The 22,128-nt window shown below is 39.8% G+C and overlaps 1 protein-coding gene across 3 annotated transcripts in view; it reads right to left on the reverse strand.

The window, feature by feature from the left end:
• Positions 1–2,293: 2,293 nt before the first annotated feature.
• Positions 2,294–22,128, reverse strand: part of glceb (glucuronic acid epimerase b) — a 42,863-nt gene continuing 23,028 nt past the window's right edge. For all 3 annotated transcript variants that reach the window (XM_029498123.1, XM_029498121.1, XM_029498122.1), the window contains 4 exons: positions 17,030–17,559; positions 12,352–12,597; positions 5,760–6,052; positions 2,294–5,209 (listed from right to left, as the gene is read on the reverse strand). In XM_029498123.1, coding sequence (XP_029353983.1) covers positions 4,478–5,209; positions 5,760–6,052; positions 12,352–12,597; positions 17,030–17,546 — 1,788 coding nt within the window. In that variant the 5' untranslated portion in view covers positions 17,547–17,559 and the 3' untranslated portion in view covers positions 2,294–4,477. The remainder of the gene's footprint in view (positions 5,210–5,759; positions 6,053–12,351; positions 12,598–17,029; positions 17,560–22,128) is intronic.

The raw sequence follows: 22,128 nt of genomic DNA on the forward strand, positions 1-22,128 counted from the left end.
TCCTCATCTTTCATTTACCGGGAGGGGAAAAAAAAAACATTTGCCAGTTGCTCAACAATGTGAAACCTCAAACATTTTCAGGGACTTAAACTGCACTTGGGATAATTGTGCTCTGGGTCCACAGAGCCACACAAAAACAGTTCCAACAATGCAGGCGTCAATGGGACGTTAGCTTGAATTTATGGCCACTGTACAGACCGTGGCCTCCAGACACTGGCTTACCAATGACTCACTGTAATGTCATCACGGCCTTCTCAAAGGCATATGAACGGCAGCAGGAGAAGCCAGCGGCAGAGAGCAGGCTTGTTGGCTCTATCTAAGGCTAATTACAGGACTGGGAGACAGACTCACTGTCAGGAGGGACGGTAACATCATTGATGGCGGAGAAAGAGGAGGAATGAGATGCTAGGGGTAAAGTGTGCAGCTCTGAGGCAGTAATCATGGTTTGATTGTATAAATGCCAGAAGGTAATGAAAAATGCAAGCGAGTGGCAGGAGATACAGCCCTTCTCAGGTGTCTGCGCGTCTCACTGGATCAGAACAGACTAATTAGGATAAATTATTTATTGGGATTGCTTTTCTTCTCTGTGGTTCGGTGTGAGAAAAGCGTTCCTCTGCTGCAGAGCTCCACCATGGACAAGCTCAGATCAACCGATATGCACTGTTGAGGTGCAAAACCACCCCCATTAAGTTCAACATAAGAGAGAGAGATCGAAGCACAAGTTAAAAAAAAAAAGAAAACGCTTTTATTTTTTAACACCTTTAAAAAGCTAAATTTTGAAGCACAAAGATTTACTCTGTATATAAACACATCTCTTCCTTGGACTAAAAAATGGTAGCATTTGCACATTGTGCTTGGATAGCAAAGTCTATACAACCACTCTGGATCTGCTGTGGTGTCAAGACTCCAGTAAACATTTTATTGCATAAATTACATTTGACCTCAGCGGCCATATGTCGGAGTCTTAATGTGTTGTGGAGAGACACACAAAAATACCACTAAAGTGAGGAAAAAGGAAGTTCTTCTATCAGTTACACAGTGAATAATAGCAGCTTTCTTAATGAAGGCGTTGCATATTGTCATGGAAAAAAACAAAACAAATCCAAAATGAAAACCATATCATGTGATAATAAATGGCAGTTGTGCTTTTGTCTATCAAGAAAAACCATCTGATGCAATGACTGATCCAACAAATGATTAAAAGAAAAAAAAACAAAAACACTCACAACAAACCAAACCGAGCAAGAACTTTGAAGGAAAATTTGCAGCTTTTGACTAATTTCCCTTGACTAAATGCTAATCTCTAGTTGCACACATCCCCTTTTATGATAAGCAAGTTACACATCTTGTTTTTGCTAAGATCTATTCAACCTACGTACGAAAAACTAGAATTTCTCAAAAGGCAGTGTCTCTTTGTGACATCTCTAGGGAATCTTATCATTAAATGCTTCATGGAAATTGGTTTACACAACAGTATACAAATTCATATGTACTTGAATCAATGACTTTGGTATAAACAAAATGGAGCCAGTTATTAACACACAATACTTCAGTTCCTGAATGTTCCCTTTAAACTACATATATCTACTGTCCTCTCAAAATGGTATGAATTATGCAAGTGTCCATGGAGAGAAAATGCCACAAGGAAAAAGGATCAGCGAGCAGTCAAACCAACATGTACTCAAACCTCTTCTGTCGGACCATGAAAAAAATAAAAAAATAAAAACACAACTTCAGTATTATACAATATAAAGCTCCATGGTGGAGGATTAGGGCCACTGCTAAGAAGGAAAAGAAAAGAAAGATTTTGATGAGTTATAATCTTGTGGAAAAGATATAGTATTACAAAAAAGCTATATTTCATCCACATTTTGAGAAAAAAAAAGTGTAATACAATAAGAGAGTAAATGTAGAATAAAAGTCTAGACTTCTTATCTTTAAGAGACTTCTAGTGTTCCTAATACGGTGCTTCTTTTTTCTCAGAAATATCAGGACTATTTTTTTGACATAATGCAGCTTTTTTCCTGAAATATTGTGACAATATCTGTGAGCAATCCCCCACTCTTCAGCAGAGGCCATAGCATACATAAATCCTCGCTTAGTCCTGGAAGCAAGAAGGTGAGCTGGAGTTTAGGCTGTCTGGTCAGAAGGATGTTTGTACTGGAGTGTCTCTTTTCCACCCAGCGATATATCAAAATGAGTCACGAGCTTCTTTGATGTAGACTTAATAGATCACACTATGACAACCTGAAATCAGACTGTTTGGGAAAATCTACTCAGCTCAAGGTTTTGGTTTTTTTGGTTTTTTTTGCATAAGACCAGGGTAAAAGTCAACATTGCCATGTTCAGAAAAATGAACCAGCGTAATTCTCGTGACCCTTATTAATAATCCTTAAAGCAGATCGATGAAAGGCTCATTGATGCGGAGAGCTCCGCTTTTGTTTTGTTTGTGAGAGCGATGCCAGTGAATGCTGACTCATCCCTGACTGCGACTGCACTGTGTGCGTGGGCTCTCCAGCCTATTAGCCGGGTGAATTGTTCGAGTCTTGGCAAGCCCATCTCTCCTCTGACAGCGGTCAACAGGGCAGTGCTCGGATTAAAAAAAAACGCTGCGTTCATGCAATCACAACAGCTGAGAGGAGAAATTAAATCCTGCTGGGACTGACGGTCAAGTTGTGTTTATCCAGAATTTACCTCCAGCTTTGTCTGTTTAAATGCTATGAATTGACACGATTGTGAGATAAACTGATGCCTCTGCTGGCCAAATTTCTATCAACTTCAATACACAACACGGACATCCAGACCGCCTACGCAAGGATCCTGCAATTATCATCTTTGAGTTTAGATTATAGGAGAGGAGCTTTTCATAGGGCTTTTTAAGAGCACAAGAACCTTGAAAGGTCAAACAGGCAGCTACAAAAAAAAATGTATGAAAATGTAGCTACAACACAACGATGCTGATCTTCAAACTGAGAAAAACAAGGAAAAGCCATATTTTAAATTTAGATAGGCTCACTGGAATTCATTTGAAGCTAAAGTTAACTCATTAAATAGAGTGAACATGTCCTGTGTACATTTCTGATGATACTGGAGGGTTTAGTTGACATTTCCATTTTATTTATCAATGACAAAACTAAACACTAATCATTGATTGATCTGTAGTTCCTCATCAGAATAGTAAAAAAAAAATCCTGGAAAGATCTGAAGATGTGGACACATCATGTCCACGAGGCCTTCGTGCTGTTGTTAAATATGTGTCTCTACATCCTGAATGTCTCCTAACTAACCAAACTGTACAAAGGCAAGACAACAGACGTGTGACTGTTGGTCAGATATTTTAAGAATTCCTCCATCACCTTTTTTCTTTGAACCCACCTCATCTTTACAAACTTGACTCAGTTGAGCTTCACAGCCAGGGTGTGTGAATTTTTCACTGAACTCAAGATGAGCTGAGTCGCAAATGCGCAGAAAAAACAGCTCAGCTAAACAAACTGGATATATGGGGGACAACCGAGGAGAGTGACTGGTAGCCGGGTAGTTCAACCCTCACGACATCAAATTTGGTGAATTATGCAGATATGGTATTTCTTAAGAGTTGATTTCAAGCACATAACACCAAAAACAAAAGTAAAAATTTTGAAGGACACTGATAAGCACAAAACAAAAAAAATTACCTCCCCAAAGTAATTTGTCATTACTCATCATGTATTTTAGGGAAAGAAGCTTCATAGAGACCTGGCGGTCACTGATTCGGAAGCATAAAACATCTGACTCTTCATCTAAAATGTGTCTCATCCAGCAGCTTAAACACGGTGAACCTTCCTGATTTTAAACTTGAAGTGTGGTAGTGGACAAATTAAATCCATTAGTGTTTTCCAGTAATAGCCTTTTTTTTTTTTTTTTTTTTTTTAAGAACATTCATCTCCAAATAATTTATAATATATTTTCTGTTATTTACAGTTTATCTGGTTCAATAAACTTTGTGACTCTGGGATGAAATGGTAAAAAAAATACAGTTTAACATGAGACTGGATGCATCAAAGATTAAACTGATTAAACTTGGACAAGTTTTGTCTTCCTCTATTATCATATATTGACTGACACACTGACACACACACACACACACACACACACACACCCTGTTAAACTAGGTCTGTGCATATTTACAAACACTAGCTCAAAGGGAAAGAAAAGATGAAAAAAAAAAAAAAAACACAGGGGTGGGGAGCTACAGTCAGTGCTGCAGAAAATGTAATACCTGCAACAGAGCACACCAGAAAGTTTTAGAGTTAAGAGCTGCAGCTGAATAGACTCATCTTTTAGATTATGAACCTCATCCAAATCTGGGACACGCACAGACACACAATGCGAGCACCAACCACAATCACATTCAATTACCCATTCAGTTTTCACACATAGAGTTTATTTCCTTTCACTCCTCATCTCAGCTGTTTGCTATTTGTGGCTTGCAGTTAAACTAGTTGTGCTTGGCACGAATCCCTTTTAAGTAATTTTTCCAGCGCTTGACCACATCTTTGAAGATGGGAGAGTTGTCTATGGATGCCAGCAACTGAAGCTGGTTAATGTGCGTGGTGTGATAGTCCCAGCGTGCCAGATTTGGGGCGGTGCCTAACATAAAGTGACGCAGGTCATAGATGCTCCCAGACCCTGTGTCAAAGAGCGGCAGCATGGCCTTCAGTGACTCCATGCCACGGCTGAACAGCTGCCCTGCCTCCCTGCCAAGTTTCTCTCCGGCCGTCTCAGTCAAGTCATAAAGTCCCAGCAGAGAGTAGATGAAGCCGTTGAGAACAAAGGAACTGGGTGTGGTGGGGTATTCTTCATACCAGTCGTATTTGTTCATGAACACAGCTTTGACCCCGTGCTGCGCTGAAGGCACCTTGTAAGGTCCAACTGCCTTGAGGGCAGCGTTGAGGTAAACCTGGTCCTTGGTGAGGAGGTAGGCTCTCACCAGGGTGGACATGGCCTGACCCTGAGCCATAGCCGAGTACCAGCCGGGCTCCAGGGGCCGGAAGCCTTCCCCCAGTTTACGAGTGACCATGATGGGCCAACCGCCTCGTTTGTCCTGGTTTCGTACCAGCCAGTCGCTGGCAGCAAAGAATGCGGCCATGTGGGCAGTGGTGGAGATGGTGACGTTGTCAACAAAGCCACGCCCGTGTAGGACTAACCGCACCACCCGTCTGGGCATGATCTGAAAAGGAAACCAGACGCAAAAAGCAGTAAAGTAATCAGTTAGTGATTTCTCTAAATGGAATTATTTTTATTTTATTAAAAAAATCTACACATAATCTACATTTAAAATTTTACAAAGATTTTTCAACACTGATGCAATAAACATTATCATTAGAGCTATTGATTCTACTTTACAACTTTAAGATGTGAATAAATTTCAGTGTCCAGGAGCAGCTTATATTTCTTTCAAGATATATTCATTTTCTGATAAATAGATTGCTTGTTTGAATGTGAAAAAAGCTAGTTTATGACTTCAAATTACTTCATTTGTTCAAAACACCAAAATATCCAGTTGAACCAAACATTAGAGGAGGAAAAACAGTGAATTATCATTGTGAAGTGATTAAACGAGAAAACAATTTACACAAGCTGCTGATTCATTTTCTATGTATTGATTAATTAATCAAAGATATATCTGCAGCTCTGGTCAAGTTAAATTACCAAGTCAACACAGTATTTTTTAGAAAATCATCATCATCATCAGCAGCACACATTTGATGCAGACCAACCTTTGTGGCCTTCACAGCCTTGGTGTTGGACAAGCCGACACCCTTCCTGAGGTCGGTGAGGAGGTCTCGGGTCAGAGTGGTCCACGTGGTTCTTGGCCCGATTCCATAGGTGATTTCATGATCTTTGAAGGCTATGAGCTGCGTACTGGTCACATAGTGAATAGTGAAGGGTGGACCCTTCTCTGTGGTTTCAAGGACCACGGATACGCTGCTGTTGGAGATGAACTTGATGTCCAAGCTGAGGATGAAGTCTTTGGAGTTGCCCAGAGGGAGGGATATGCCTTCTGAGGACTCTGTGGTATGGTGAACAGGAATGTGGTGGGTGCAGCAGAGAGAAAATATGCATGATGTACCAGAATGGCAGGAGAAAAGAAAATGTCATTCAAGTGCATTTCATCAGAAATAAATGACTAAACTTATTTGACTGAATTTAAGAACCTCTGACGGTTACTGGATGACAATGGCCTATTTTTAGCTGACTGGAAGCTCTTTGCAGTGTCTGTCTTGCCTAATACACTGCTCTGATGGTACGTTTTTGTGATAGCTTGTCCTTTCCTTCATGTCCCAGTGACTCCGTAGTCACATTCTCAAATCAATAACAATTACATGTTTAACAATCAATAACAATTGATGGCAGACAAATGTAGAAATGATCTGCTGACAAAGCTTCCCCCCCAGAATTTCTTTGTACTGGGGTCTAGTATCATTACCTATGTGAAGCATCTGGCTGTGTGTGTGTGTGTGTGTGTGAGAAAGCGAGCGAGAGCAGACGTGAAGGGACAAGGTTCTCATGGGAGGTCGAGTACCAATGTGTCACTGCACACTGAGCTTAATTAGAAGGACAGACTGGAGGGAGAGAGAGGAGAGAACTCTAAGGAGTAGAACAGAGTAGCAGCATGAGCGTGAAAGGAGAGGTTGATGCACTGCATCTCTTTTCTAAACCTCAAAAGACAGATACCCTGACAATATTCGAATTCCATACTGCAGCTGCTCGTGCACATCAGCTTTCAGTATTCAGTTGGTGTTCTGAATTAAATGGCCTGAGTTCCTGAAGTGATCGTTCCTTTTGGTTAGTTGGTCTAAAGAGCAAGAGACACCCCCCTTGACTCCCCACCTCCCCTTTTTTTTTTCTTAAATCAGGACTCTCCAAAGGATGAAGGCAGGAAAGGATGCAAGAGTCAGGAAAAAGGAGGGTAATGGATAAAAGGGTCACCCAAGTGCTCTCAAAGCCACGCCTGAGAGTTGAGAGAGTGAAAATGAGCCTTAGTGAGAAGACAATTGAGAATCAGAGACAGAGAGATCTCACATGACATAAGCTGAGAGAGCAGAAGTTGACGGCCAGCTGAGACACAAACACAGTCAATCAGGAGGAGAATTAAGGAGAGAGCCAGTCTGACTGGGGCCTCTGGATGACTATAACTCTTTAATGCACTCATAAATCCATTACTTAAGGCGATGCAGAGAGTAAGTGGAATTGTACCCTGGCCCTGTGATTACTCTACCATCAATAAAGGATAGGAAGGAAATATAGACAAGATTCCACCTCCTTTGCTCTACTCTGTGGCTACTTAGCAGGATGGCAGGGTAGAGATGACAGGCAGCTCGAAATGTGTCAGCCATGCTTGTACACAAGCGTGAGCATGAGACACTTGAACACACAGCAAGAGTCGTGTGTGAGTGGATACAAGACATCCAAATGACAAGACAACAATCAATGCCCATGTGATCAGTTAGCCATGTTCTCCTGATACCTATAACAGATACAGTTGGACTAAAAAGTATTCAGTGCCTGCCTGAAGATGCTTGAATGGTTTAAGAGTTTATTTTTTTATTTTTTAAATCACTGATTTATTAATGATTTCCTCATGACTCTTGATGTTAATGAGAGTCAGTAGCTTTTTTCCGTTTAAATGTTTCCCATATTAGTTTTTTTTTCCCCCCAGTTTTTCTGTGGAGGGATCCAGTCTCTAGTCTCTGGAGGGGTCTGTTCTAGTTTTTGGGGGAGGGGGGGCTCCTGTGTCCCGTCTCTGATCTTGTCTCTAGTCTCTGGTCTGGTCTAGTCTCCAGTCTCTGGGGAGGTCCTATCTCTGATCTTGTCTGGTCTGGTCCGGTCTAGGAACTGGTGGGGTTGCTATTCCTTGCTGTGGCCCAGTCCATTACATGTTCAGGTGCCCGCACCAGGAATCGAACCACACTGTCTCAAGTCACCACACTCATTCATTTATTCACCCATCCACCCATCCATTCACTCATTTGTTTATTTATTCATGGGTAAGGGGGCATGCATTATTAGTGACACCCGTCACTAATGAAGTCCGTTTTTTTCATAATTGCAGATTTTATAGGGCCCTATTTAACCAATGCCCAGGAAGACCGGGCTTGACATAAGCTTCACAGTGTGCAAAGTTTGCAGATTGAAGCAGAAATCATGAATCAAATCATTTTGAATTGAAAGTCGATTTTGAATCAAATCATAGCCTCAAAAAACAGAATCAAATTTAATCGTGAGATAGTAAAAGATTCCCACCCCTAGTATTTTCCTTTACTGATAGTGGTATAAATAAATAATAATAGTTTTGGGTTGAAAACCTCCAAATCCTCAGTAGTATTAACTTTAATGTTCCCTGGAAAACTACTTGTGACACAAGCAGAGTAAAATCAACTTGCAGTTGTCATTTTCATACGCTAACATGTTTCTGATGATGTCATTTCACTTAGCTAAACCTCGACTTAAATCTATTTTTCAGTGTCAAAAAGGCCACATGAAATCTACTCTGACTTATTGGTGTAAGAAAATGAAATGTCCCAAAACAGTGTGGTGAAATTTTTTCAATGGAACAGTAGCAGGTGTCAGCTGTTGCTCCACTGCATGGGCATAGAACGAATATCCTGCTAATTCTAACAGGCGGTTGTTTGAACAAACCACATTTCTTTACAATGGACCGTCTGCAATGAATTTCAGAAAATAGGTGCTCAGTGAGGGTCAGTGTTCATGCAGCAATGTGCAGATGGTAGGATATTATCAGGGGACAGATGATTGATCCACTTGTCAGAGGCTTTGGGAGGCTTTTCAGCACTAGTGCCCTAGATACAGTAAGGAGGAAAAAAGTTGAGGGAGACAAAGTCAGGAGAAGAAAGAGTAGAGAAATGAAACAAGAAAAGTTTGGATGAGACAGCAGAATGACGCTTTAGGATGAATCAGGCAAATATGATTGCAGTGTTTAGCGAGCACACGAGGTGCTGAAGGGTGATAAGAGGGCGGGAATAAGTGAATAGAAGGAGCATACTGAAATCTGGGGATAGGCAGGGAAGATTAATGGAAGATGAAGATTGCCCAGGGAGGGCTGAGTTATGATGAAACCATGATAATGTGAAGGAAAAGAGAGCTGTGATGGTGAGTTGATGCTGAAAGGCACAGTGAGCACAGAGAAAAACAGAGAAAAAGAGAGGGGGAAATAAAGGTGCAGAGGAGTGAAATGACAAGAAATTGCTGGTGGTGATGAGCTGAAAGCTAAAAAATTAGGAGGAGGGGAAATTACAGTAGAGACAGACATTCAATAGAGGAGAAAATATCCTGAAAATAGCAGCAGGGGATCGGATGAGAATAAAGACAGTGCTACAGCAGCACGGGGTAAAAGACTGATTCCCACTACTTTCACATACACTACCAATCAATAGTTTGGACACACTTTCCTATTCATTTGAATGAGAAAGTGTGTCCAATCTTTTGACTGGTAGCGTATAAGCCTGCCAGCTACCTTGTATTCTTTGTTATTTCATGGCTGTAAAACTAAGAGATTAATATTAGATACTAAGATGGCTAGTTTAGGTATTTAAAACAATCAGACATTTGCACCGTCACATTTCCCACATAGAATCACTACAGAACACATCAATGGAATTACCATGAGGCAAATTGACAATCATCCCTGCTTACAGCCATTGTGGACCTGAGTCAGACCTCAGTCTTGGCGCTCAGGAACCTGAAACTTAACTTGGTCCAAACAGAATAGCATGGGTGATACCCAGACTTAGGCCTGCCTACTTGTGACTGTAGAGATATAGGACTTTTAAATTTGTCCATGAGATAAGCTTAAATTTTTTTTTTAAATCAAGAAATCTGACAAACTAATTGCTGAAATCCTTGTTAGTTCGTTTCTTACTTGAAATTGAGGGAGCCAATCAAATCAACATTGTTAAACAGCTTAAAAAAAAAAAAAAAAAAAAAAATCACAGTCCTTATTTTTTGGTTGGTGAGTTTAATGCAGTCTTTCACACAGCTATCTTTGAACAATTCTAACTCTGTGCACACTGACTTTTAGATTTTCGTCGCCCTGCTTCATCATCCATTCGCCTCTAAATGGGGCAATGTTTTAAAAGTGAACATTGTGCTCTATCAAAGAAGACTTGAAACTAGAGACTGAGAGCATAGAGTCATTCGGAAAACTTCTACTGTGGCAATAAATCAAGTGGCAAGTAGGGCCATTTAGCCATTGACTTGTAGACAAACTGAATTCTTTTTACAATCAGTGGAGTTGCCCCTGGACAGTCATTAGATGAAGTTTTAAGGCTCTTCAGCATCGGCTTCACTTTACAGCCGTTGTATCTACCTTCAATTTTATACAAAATCTATAGTTTTTGGCCGACTCATAGAATGAGCATTAAGAGCAACTCCAACTGTAACTAGCTACAGCGGGTTAGGAGACTTTAACTTCTAATTCAGTTAAGAATTTAAATCCTACCAACTCAAAAATCCATAGTCTGAGTTGGACTGTTTTCTTTCCACCACATACACATAATGCAGCATGTCTCAGAATACAAAGCAAGCAGAATACAAGCTTGGAAAATAATGAAAATCATAAATCTCAGTTTGTTTACCTTCATATTATAAATACATTTTAGATGCATAAGCAGGAACACTGCACACAATACCAGACAAGTGTTAAGTGTCCTCAACACCATGTGAGCCTTGGACACAATGTGAATTAACTCTGATTACTTGGTGCTGAAACATTGCAAAGCCAGTCAGCTTTATTACATGTGATAAACCTCTCCATTTCATGGAGTAATAAAGAGATTATAGCCAATGCAGACTGTTCAGCTGTTTGTAAATCTCAGCAAATCCCTCTAAAAACAAACAAGCGTTTTCCAATAGCATCTTTGTAGTGTCAACTTGATGCCTGCCTCAGAGACCATTATATCTTAAATGTGTGCTGTTACTATGCTGCCAGTATTATGCTTTTGTAATAAATAGTAGTATTATCAAAATAAGAAAACATGCCCAAGTGCTTCATAAAAGATACATCAGTGACTTTAACATTGTGATAGTTTATTTTGAGTCAGTCCCACTTTCACTGTCATGGTGTTGAAATTGCAACAAAAACCACCGAATGTGTATTACTCACTAATTACAGCCTTTACTGGTCTGAGGAAAGCATGAGAGAAGGACATTCAATTATTATTACAGGAATTATTATTTAAAATCCCATTGCCCCCTCAGGACCACTATCCAGGTTTTTGATTCAGGAAATTTGGTTTAACTGGACCTCTGAATTTAAACTGAGAAAGCTTCTGCTTTAATCAGTGATCAGTGCACATAAACTCTGATATGCTGTCTGAAATTGGAAATGACTTGTTGACAATGGTGGCACTCTTCCAGGAAAAGAGTGCCCTGATGAGATGACCCCAAAAACGCAACACAGAATGACCAGTGAGGAAGCAAACAATCTCAGAGCAGTGACAAAGGGCTGAAAGGACACATTGGAACTGGTTAACATCTCTGTACGTCATTGTTCATTGTTCACCAGAGTGGAAGCTGTTGCTCTTTAAAAAAAAAAAATAATAATAATTAATTAATCACTCTTATCCCTCACATTCGCTAAGAAGCACCTGACATATGACGCAGTCTTCAACACCACTGGGAAAATGTTGTGCACACTGATAAACTAAGATTGAATTGCTGGGCAAGAATATGCAGCAATACAAACGGTTTGAAAGAGCCAAAGCAAACCAGCATGAAAACATAATCACTAAGATGAAGTAAAGTGAAGCGAGCATCAGCTTTGCTGCTCCACAGCCTTGGGAGGTGAGATGAATTCAATATAAATGGATATCAGTGTAAAATTACTACAGAATGCCTTCACAGTAAGGAAACCTGCCTGTTGAAGCAGCCCAGTCCGAGCCAAGACTGTAGTCCAAAAGAGATGCTGTGTAATGACTTGAAGAGAGCTGCTGACACCAGGTCTCCGGTGCCAGTGGAGGCTCAACCACTTATTTCATCTATGTAATGTTTAATGCGTCTAACCAGTCAAAGACACATAAGATTTAAATTTTGTGTTGCTATTATCTCTGGAACACAGTGTTGTGTTAGGATCAACCAATCTACAAACAGGTCACTTTAAAAGGTTAATTTATGAAATGTTTTTTCTTGCCTCTCTGCCATTCTGCCAGTATTATCACACGGCTGTGGTGACTCAGCACTATCACTTTTTTCCCCAAGGCCGCAGTGGCATATCGATCCTTCGACAGACACAGTGAAGGGAGATAAGCTGCTTGCCCTGAGGCCATTTGGACTCACAGATGCCTTACATACCTAGAGCGCTGAACTGACGCACGGAGGTAGCCCTGGTCTTGTCGTGGACACGGCTGATGCTACATCCTTTTGCCACACTCCAGGGTGCTGTGCTGGCCCGGCTGTCTCTCTCCTCAGCTGTGTCGTAAACCTCCACATGCGGAGGACGCTCAGTCAGATTTTTGCTGTAATGGCTCAAACCATATTGGGCGATCTGGATGGCGTAGAAGTAGCCTTGGGGGCCCCACTGAGTGGAAAGAGGTACGCCTGGTGGGAAAGAGGGAGGTAGAGAAGAAGAATGGAGTCAAATTCATTACAGAAAATAGACTCCCTTCAAATAACCTTGAATTCACTGGTTGTTTCTTTTTTATTGTTTTGAAATGCCTTTAAATCCTGTGCTTAGACAATCCTTTTGTTAAGGTTTGTCTTTTTAAACTCTTGGCTGTCTATTTCAGGAACATGCTTTTATATGGCAGGTGAAATAATAGCTTGAAGTGGAGGAAAAACTAAACCTGTTCAGTGCTTTGTTACAACCAAGCTTATAACCATGGTCATATCAATGTAACTGGTAGAAAATCAATTCCTTCTTCCAAACACACACATTTGAACTACTTGGATCAGACCAGCTATGGCAGCAACAAAGATTCAAATAGGTGCCAATTTTGTAATCACAGAAACATACAACTGAATAATAAAAAGCAGAAAAGAGTTAGAAAGAAAGAGTAAATAAAAACCACTCTAACAAGGGGCTCATTCTTGGACGGTCTGGTGAAATTCAAGTTAATCTACACCATTTCACCAGAGGAGAGCTTTCCTCTTCACACAGCCAGAAATAGCTCAGGCAAGAGAATCACTCTGATTAACAGATAGTTCACTTAAAGACCTTGTGCCAGAGAGAGCACACACACGTGAAACCCAAACCCAATCCTTCCGAGAAAAATATCATATGCTCAGATTAGAGTTAGTGATAATATGCCACTTCCTCTCAACCGAATCACCTGATCCCTTCTGTTCTCCTTCCTTTTTACCATTTCTGATGTTTTCCTTCACAAACGCACAGCAAAAAGGCTCAATTTCACTATTCGACGGGAGGGTAAACTTATCTAGTTGCCAGTTCCCAAACAGAAATAAATAATGATAAAAGCTAAAACATCACACATAAAAACAATTCAACTGAATTGAAAAAATTCAAAAAATTGAATTTATTGAATGATTTAGGCATTGAAAATTTTTGGACAGTGATAAGAAATACATTTCTTTGATGTTCTCTTCAGCTGTTTCCTAGAATTTCTCCCAGATTTTGAAAGGGCTAATATTTATCTTTGGTCTTTGCACCATTAGAATATGACTTCACTTACCGCTGTCAGTGAGAAGCTTTAACATAATCCATCCTCAGCTCAGTTCTAGCCAACAATCATTGAAGCAGAAGTCAATACAGTGTAAGGAACATGATCCCTCCCTGATGTCTCATCCACAAACTCTGTTCAATCACCTGTCTACCAGCGCAATCACTGAGGACCCAAGTTTTTAAAGTGGTGCATGGATGGTGTTTACTTGTCCACCGTCTGCACTGACCTACTCTAATGGCTCTGCACTTAAATAGCTAATATGTACTCAGTAACTACATATTAATGGACACTTGTATACCGAACATACTGTCCATTGTACTGAATATTGTAAGTGATTATTTTAGACCAATTGACTGCGCAGGACCAATGACATCTTCTGTATGTTTAGCCACTGCGTTTGCTGCATCAATTAATGGCCCAGAGTTAAAGGATTATTTTTTATCTCCCCATTGGATTTGTTTCATAAACAGTGACAAAGTGTTCAAGTATTTTCTCAGATCAATTAGAAGATGTTAATTGCCAGTGTTTTGTGTTGAATTTATAATATTACCCATTAGAGTGTTAGTCTTCAAGGGTGTGCTTGATTGAAGTACTTGTAATGGTTAGCAACAATCACAGCACAGCCTGTTTCATTGCAAACAAATCCAAGGTCAAATAAAGCATAGCCCTTTATCTCCCATGTTGCTAGTTTATATTTAATGGGAGAAGACCATGGCATGGAGCAAAGTAATATACCACAGTAAATTAGTTAAGTCACATAAAAACTCTGAATACATTTGATTAAAAGATTGACTTTAAAAGAGTGGGAAGAAACATGCACACATCCATACATCTCCACAAAAAACATTTACATCCAATACTTCAAATCCCCTGCCAAGCTTTTCTCCAGGCTCGTCTTGTTACCCACATCTCCCTTGACAATTCAAGTCCAATGACTGTCAAAATCCTCACACTGCAACACTGTGCCACTCACTTAATAACACATTGTAATCAATGTGGAATTTGCTGTTAAGCCTCCACATATTATCAGCTTGAAGTCTGAAAAAACTAGGTCTTCTTCTGCCAATTAAAGCTGGTTCTAAACACACTCAAGTTCTTATAGCAGAAAATATGCCACACCTTTGCATTGTTGTGGCACTGGTTCTGGTTGTCTGCAATAGAATGGTGAGTGGTGATGAAAGTAGGTGATAGATAGTGATTTAAGAGAGTGTTGTAAGAGAGTATTATCTCCCTCCGCTAATGACAGTGCCCTGGCTGCTGGAGCTTAATTTTTCTCAGCTTGTGCGCTTTGTCTCAAGGAAGCTCGAGTGAGGTACGCAGCTCCTATAAAAACAGCAGGTCCTCCAGGAAATGTGAAGTATAGAGACATAAAAGTGTTAAAAAGTGTATCATCCCATAGGTATCATTACAATAAAAAAAAAACTATTTACTGCTGGAGCTTGAGATATCAATACAATTTAGGATTCAATGCAAGAATGTCACAGCGATGCAGATGTGATGTTATTAGAGTGTTGGCATATTGCTTAGGGTACTAAAAGAAGTTTCGGTTGAGTAGCATGGGAAGAAAAATGTTCCCATGACCTTGATTAAAGCCTCAGGTGCCTCTGACTGTGACAAGCTAATTAATGAACTGCTATTTTCACCGATAAAAATATGCTAAATTGAAGAGAGGTGTATATGCTTGTGGGTCTTTAGCACTAAGGAACAAAAAGCCTAAGGCTTAATTAATGGACCTTGATAGGTGTGTGTGTGTGTGTCTACTGTCTAAAGGCAACCACAGGGTAATAATAACTTGGGTTCTTGCTCCTCAGCCCAGAGGTACTAAAATGTTTGGCTTTCTTCCTATCTGACCCATTTTCCACTCCCTATATGTTCCCTAACATAGATATGCTGGGTACAACTTAATTAAAGGAGAGGTTCAGTAAGAACACAAAGTCCATTTAACTAATAAAAATGTCATTTGACCTCAGTCACAATTTTCTGTGTATCTGTGTGACGATTTCATTGTTACACTTTGCATACATAACATAATGCTGTACAGGATTTTTGCATTTTAATGTACAGTATAGTGTGTGGTTCTTTTTATGTGATAAACAAAAATTAATATTCCTGTCAATAATTTGAAAAGAAAATGCCCATGTCGGAAATTGCACCATCCATCTGTGCAAAACTACCAATTCACTGCTGGCAAATTGCTCTTACAGACTCTGGCTATCATTACTCATCAAGTGACTGGAGAAAGACTCAATACTCTGGCCGAAGAAATGCATATTGCATACCATCTACTGTCATTCACGGCACTAATATATTTGAATTTTTAAGGTACAGTTTCACCACTAGACAGCTTGTGTGATAATATTCTTTTTATTTTAGTAGTGGTTTTAACTATTTGACAGCAAAGGAATGAAAATGAATATCTGTTTTGTAATTTCATGAAAGTATGACGGAACACTACATCAAGCCAGTAGGGCAGAGGAAATATTGCTGATAATGTGGTTTAAACTAATAGCCTTTTAAAATGAGCTATTAATCCTCCCTGGCAATTATTTTAAAAGGAACCTTAAAAGGAAAGAAAATAGCTTGGAAGATGGACAGGAGGCATGATGGGAGAGGGGAAGGACACGTTCATTTAGTGGAGATAAAAAAAAAAAATTATAATAAAAAAAAAAAAAATTTAATTTGGCAAGATTAAAAAAAAGAGTGGCAAAGACTGTACATCTGAAATGTCCCATTTAAAATAAAATCATTGCCTTGATATGATGCATCACTAGACACAACACAACTAGACCTCAATAATATATATAGAGTAACATGGGGTTTGTTAAAAACATATCAAATTTCATCATTAAATAAAATAATAAAATTGGTCACCATGAAGAAAATTTCAGTTATGTTGAATGCGTATGTTACTGAATCAATATGGAGGCGGTTTAGTGGTTAGCGCTGGTGCCCCACAATAAGAAGGTCGTGGGTTTGGTTCCTCGCCTGGGACCTTTCTGTGCAGAGATTGCATGTTCTCATTGCGTGTCCATTTCCTCTGGGTACTCTGGTTGTCTGTAGGTCTGAGTGCGAGGGGGTACAGGGTGTACCCCGCCCTCACCCAGAGTGAGCTGGGATTGGCTCCAGCATCCAAAAACGGAAAAGCGGTAGAAGATGTGGTTTGTTTAAAATGTTTCCATGTTTATGTATGTATGTTTGATATTTTATGCTCTTCTATCTTGTATCACATGAACAGATGCCTGCAGACTGTCTGTGAGCATTTTTCCCTATGAAATGAACAAATTGATCTTGGCCACACATGAGCACAGGGCCAAGTACTCATCTGTTAACATCGTTCATCAAAGTCTTACCTTCCACTCCACTTATACATTTGACGCGATCGCGGACCTCCACATTGTATCCCTCAAACGACATGAAGACTCCATCAGGATGGTAGGGCTCTCGCTGGGTGTAAACCTTTGAATAGCTGTGCTGGAACTCAAAGCGATCATAGCCATCGTACTGGACTACTTTGCCGTACACCTCAAAGTACTTCTCCAGCCAAGTGAACGGCAGGTAGATCTCGCTGCCCTCTCGCCGCCCTTTTATGGTTGCTTCATCATTGATCAGGCAGTCAATTTCTTCATACTTGATCCCACCAACAACACCAACAACAGGTGGGGGCTCCGGTGGTTGTGGTGGGTGTTGTTGGCTGCTGATGCTTACACCCCCCACCTTGGGACTTGGGGCCACCAAAGCGGCACGAGGCAGGAAGCGTACAGTTGTGTCACTAGAGCATCGGTTCCACAGCAGCACGGTGATGAGTGTGAAGACGACACAGATAACAATGAGGGTCTTGTAGTTCACACGAGCGGCCAGGCAACGCATGGTGACAACTCACCTACAAGACACAAACACAAGGGATACAGGCCTGTAGAATTGATCACTTGATTTCAGTCATTACTGAATTATTACTATTTTTAGACAACAATGAAGCGTAAAGAGCATACCTAAACAGAATCACCTTAATACAATCTGTAACAAATGGCACAACATTGACAGTGATAAGTATATTTACATGTCTTTAAGAAACCAAGAAGACAAGACAACAAGAAAGGGAGGATATGGGCTGTGTGCGTGCCGCTTGTCCTCTCACCAAGAACATGTCTGAATTTTACAAATAGTTAAATGTTTAACAGAAGTCCCATTTAGCAGGAGACATGATTTATCTAGATGTCTTGGGGCTGCTTACTGCTTACAGTTCCAGTTTTTAACTTTCAACAGGAGGATGCATTGCTCTGTCAATGTTCTTTTCCATTTTCCATTCCACAAGTCCTGCAGCACATCTGGTACATCAGTCCTATCTCGAAACTTTTTAATGTCCTTGTTTACTTATTGTTACACACATCCAAAACACCAGCTTTCGCCAGGGGAAATCTCCAATTATCTAACCCGATTATTGTAACTCAAATTATGGTATACACGGCATTTCAAGTAAAAACCGATGGTGACTGCCCTCTGTAGATGCAAATTCTGCTCTTTTACGCTAGGATCAGTTTCCTAGATCAGTGAAAATCATCTTTTTCCCAAAATAGGTGATGATTTGTAATTTATATCCATCACATTATGCTCACTGTTGTTTCATGAGCTGACTGCCCAGCTGGGGATGAATCATAAATACCGAAGTGGCAGAGAGTTGGTGAATGTCAAGTCTATTGGTAGTCAAGGCCTTGACTAGGTCTAAACGCCTAACAAAATTAAACTGAGTTTGGCTGTGTATACAAAACTGCATGTTAGATGCTTTGTACCGTGGTTTGATTGCCACCATGAGCATACGTCTTATTAACTTCCCAACAAAAACAACAATCACTCAACTGGGTCTACAGGTATAGTCTAGTCTTGTTTTTGGGTATAATTACCTCAAATTATGTGGGTTCGGTTTACCTTTGCTCCTTACTGAAACTCACAAACCTCTATTTCAGATAAACATTTGGGAAGAGGTTTGTATGCTTTATTGATAAGGGGTTAAAAAACATATACAATTTACATATAGCGCTGGTGCCTATAGCAGGTTAGCATAGCATCAAGACTGGAAACGTGGAAAAACAGCTGGTCCATTACTATCCAAGCGTAACAAAATCTACCAATCAGAACCTCTAAAGCTCAAGAATTGACATTTTAGATTTTGTTTGCTTGTGGTATTGATCTTCCCATCTAGCTTTTGCCAAGAATCCAAATCCCATTATTAGTATTTCTTTAAGTACTTAATCCTGAAGATGAGGAGGCTAGACAAACCATATCTGTTTGATGCTGGCCTCCCATCAATTTCTACTTGACAAATGCAAAAAAATACTTTCAGCTTCTTTTGTATCGTATGGATAACTGGGTTGAATAACATTTTAAAAGTCCTTTTTCTGGTCCAACTGGATCTCATATGACACACAAAGTGCTCCAGACAGGTTGATGGTCCATTCACTCAGTGTGTGTTCACATATTCATGCCCTCTGCGTGCCCCCAGTGTTTTCATCAAGCCAGCAAGAAATCAATACACATATTGAAGTCTCATCCACACTAATTATACCTCATAGAGTTTACTCTGGCAATGATGATGGTGCCAAATCCTCTGATGACAGTGGACCAAGGGAACCACTGCTAAAGGTCAGCTCAATTATTGTGCATTAATTGGACAATGGTAATCACTATGGAATTGCAGAGACAAATTATAGTGCTAGCTGCCTCTTGAATTAAGTTAATAGATGACTCTTTCACAGGAAAGTGGACATTCAGAGTGCTTAACAAGCAAATGTTGAGGCAGTGCAAGTACAGAATATTAAGTATAAGTGTAAAATGTGTAATAAAAGGATTCATGTGTGCCTACTAAAATAGGCACATAAAATATTTCTTTCCTTTGTATAAGAGATTTATTTTGCTCCACAAGAAAAGTATAACATTTTTCTCTCATAAGATCTTGTTTAAAACTTTTTGCTGTTGTTTTCTAGTCAGAGGTTGGGAAAAAGGCTGTGTTGGATCTCAGTGCCTGATAAACGATTGCCACATATAAAAACTATCACTGATACCTCGAGAAATTTCAGCCTGGTGCAGTAATGAAAGATTTGGCTGACAGGAGCTCTGTCAAAGCTAAAAAATGTGAGGCGAAAGCCTAGAGACTGCACCCTGAAAGATAAGTAGGACCAGCCCTGTTAAAGAACCAACTATAAATAATTGGCTCTTTTTATAGTGATTCGTTGCCTGTGTTGTGCTCAAGGCTGGTAGACATAGGCTTAGGCATTACATGGTGGAGAAGCTCCTAATACCACCAATGACTAGAGGACAATTTGCCTTAAACCATGTCCCATTTCACAAAGACAGTCTACCCCTGACGACAGAACAGTAGGCAATGGAAGCAGAGTTAAAATAAGCAAATTACAGAGGCAATTTGTTTATGGCTCAAAAATCACAAATGCTCTGATCCAGGTGATTTATCTGTTTTAACCACATTTGACACACGCAAATAAGCATCTGCCCACGTGCTTTGGGGCTAAAACACACTGAGAACTAACTGGAGACATAGAAATTAGTCATTAAAAAAAAAAAAAGGCCAAAGTCCAAGCAAGAGCTTAAAAAAGAGACAGAGAGAAATACTAACTGTGCAAGAAAGATTAACAAAGAAGTAGGAACCAAATTTTTGTTACATATTTCACTGGAATAAATAAAACTTTGCAGCAGATAAAACTCTGTAATACTCAAATACTAAGTGTTTTATTAACACTAGGGTTTGTACACAGCGCTATTGAAAACCTGTCATAAGAGCTCATTGACTTTAAAAACTGCTCAGTCAGATTCCTTGAAAACAACTTTTAGCACTTTTTTGATTTTGTTGGCACAGTGCTGATTGAGTTGAAACTTAAGATGATAAAGTTAAAGATTGTCTTCCCACATAATGGACACCTGTTTTCAGGCCATTTTGAATTTGAACAGGAGTCTGTTAAGCACATGGAGCCTACTGCTTGGGGCAAGAGTACACTTTAATTTCATTTGTGTTGAATTTTTGTACAGCTGTACGATGCATTTTTCACAATTTCCTAGGGACCAAAATACAAATCTGCTGAACTTCTTTGTAATGTGAACAGCAACTTCATGAGTTCCCTTGGGATACTCCAGCTTCCTTACACAGTCTGAAGACATGCACATTTGGTTAATCAGCAACTCCCTAGGCCTAAATGTGAGCATAGAAAGTTGTTAATCTCTCTCTGATCCCTAGATATCAGCCCTACAAGAGCTTAGTTACCTGTCCAGGGTGCATCCCATCTTGGCCCAATGTAAGCAGGGATGTGCTCCACCTCCTCCACGGATAACTGATACAGATCATGGATGAATGAAAGGGTACTGAGCAAAAATAAATTTTTACCACATTTGTTTGGACCTGTACTTCATGAACAGCCCCCCACTAACGACCATGTGCTGTTTCAATTCATGGGGTGGTATTAGACTGAATCCCTGTTTAGTACTCATCCAGTTTCTGTAAATTCAGCTGAAGAATATCCACACTGACAGTAATCTAAATTGATATGCACAATTCAGTTTAACACTGTTCTTGGTGATGTTAATCACATAACTTGCTATTGCACAAGTTAATTACATGGCAAACAAACAACACTTAGCTATGCAGACAGTAACTGCATTGTCTCTGGTGTATTTTGACCCAGATTCACTTACATCTATTAGCAGCCTGTAGCTCTCTGTAGAAATACAACAGCATCTTTTGTTTGTTTAAAAGCTTGGAATTGCATATTTTGGTTTTCCTGACAAGCATCTTTTCAAGTCATGTAATTGAGACACTCCTCACTCGCTTAAAAGCAGTTAAATAAATCATATGAACACCTACAGATGTCATTCTTCTTTCTTATTGGTTATTTTACCATAAAGGCTATCTTTACCTAACCTTTAATCCATTTTTATCTACCCATTAATAAACAAGATTTAGATATATTTACTCCGACATAAAATGTGGAAGAGCACTTATAAAACTTTTCCTTTCAATCTTTTGAGCCACATGCACTATTTTTTATTTTGTCATTACATTTGAAGACTTGTTTATATAATATGGACAGGCCTGTAATCCACTGGGTATCAGCTCTCAGGAAGGTTTGCGTAGTTAGAATCCCACTGGTAATAACACTGTTTTGATCTGGAGGGAATACCAAGAGAAAAGAAAGAGAGATTCAACTAGACAGGAGGTGAAAGGCAATCCTGTCGACGGATAAAAAAAATCCTCCATGCTTGACAGACAAAGGCAAAAGACACTCAGAAACAAAAGTAGCCTTTCAGCTCCCACACTCCCAGTGTCCTTCCTGAGGAAATTGAAAAGTGCCAGAAATTGCAGGTTGTCACTTGGAGAAAGGTACAGATTTTTATATGATGGTCTTATTCTTTGTGCACACCTGAACGATCCAATCTACACCTTGCGTAT

The sequence above is a fragment of the Echeneis naucrates genome, chromosome 3 (assembly GCF_900963305.1).
Source record: "Echeneis naucrates chromosome 3, fEcheNa1.1, whole genome shotgun sequence".
Classification (NCBI taxonomy): domain Eukaryota; kingdom Metazoa; phylum Chordata; class Actinopteri; order Carangiformes; family Echeneidae; genus Echeneis; species Echeneis naucrates.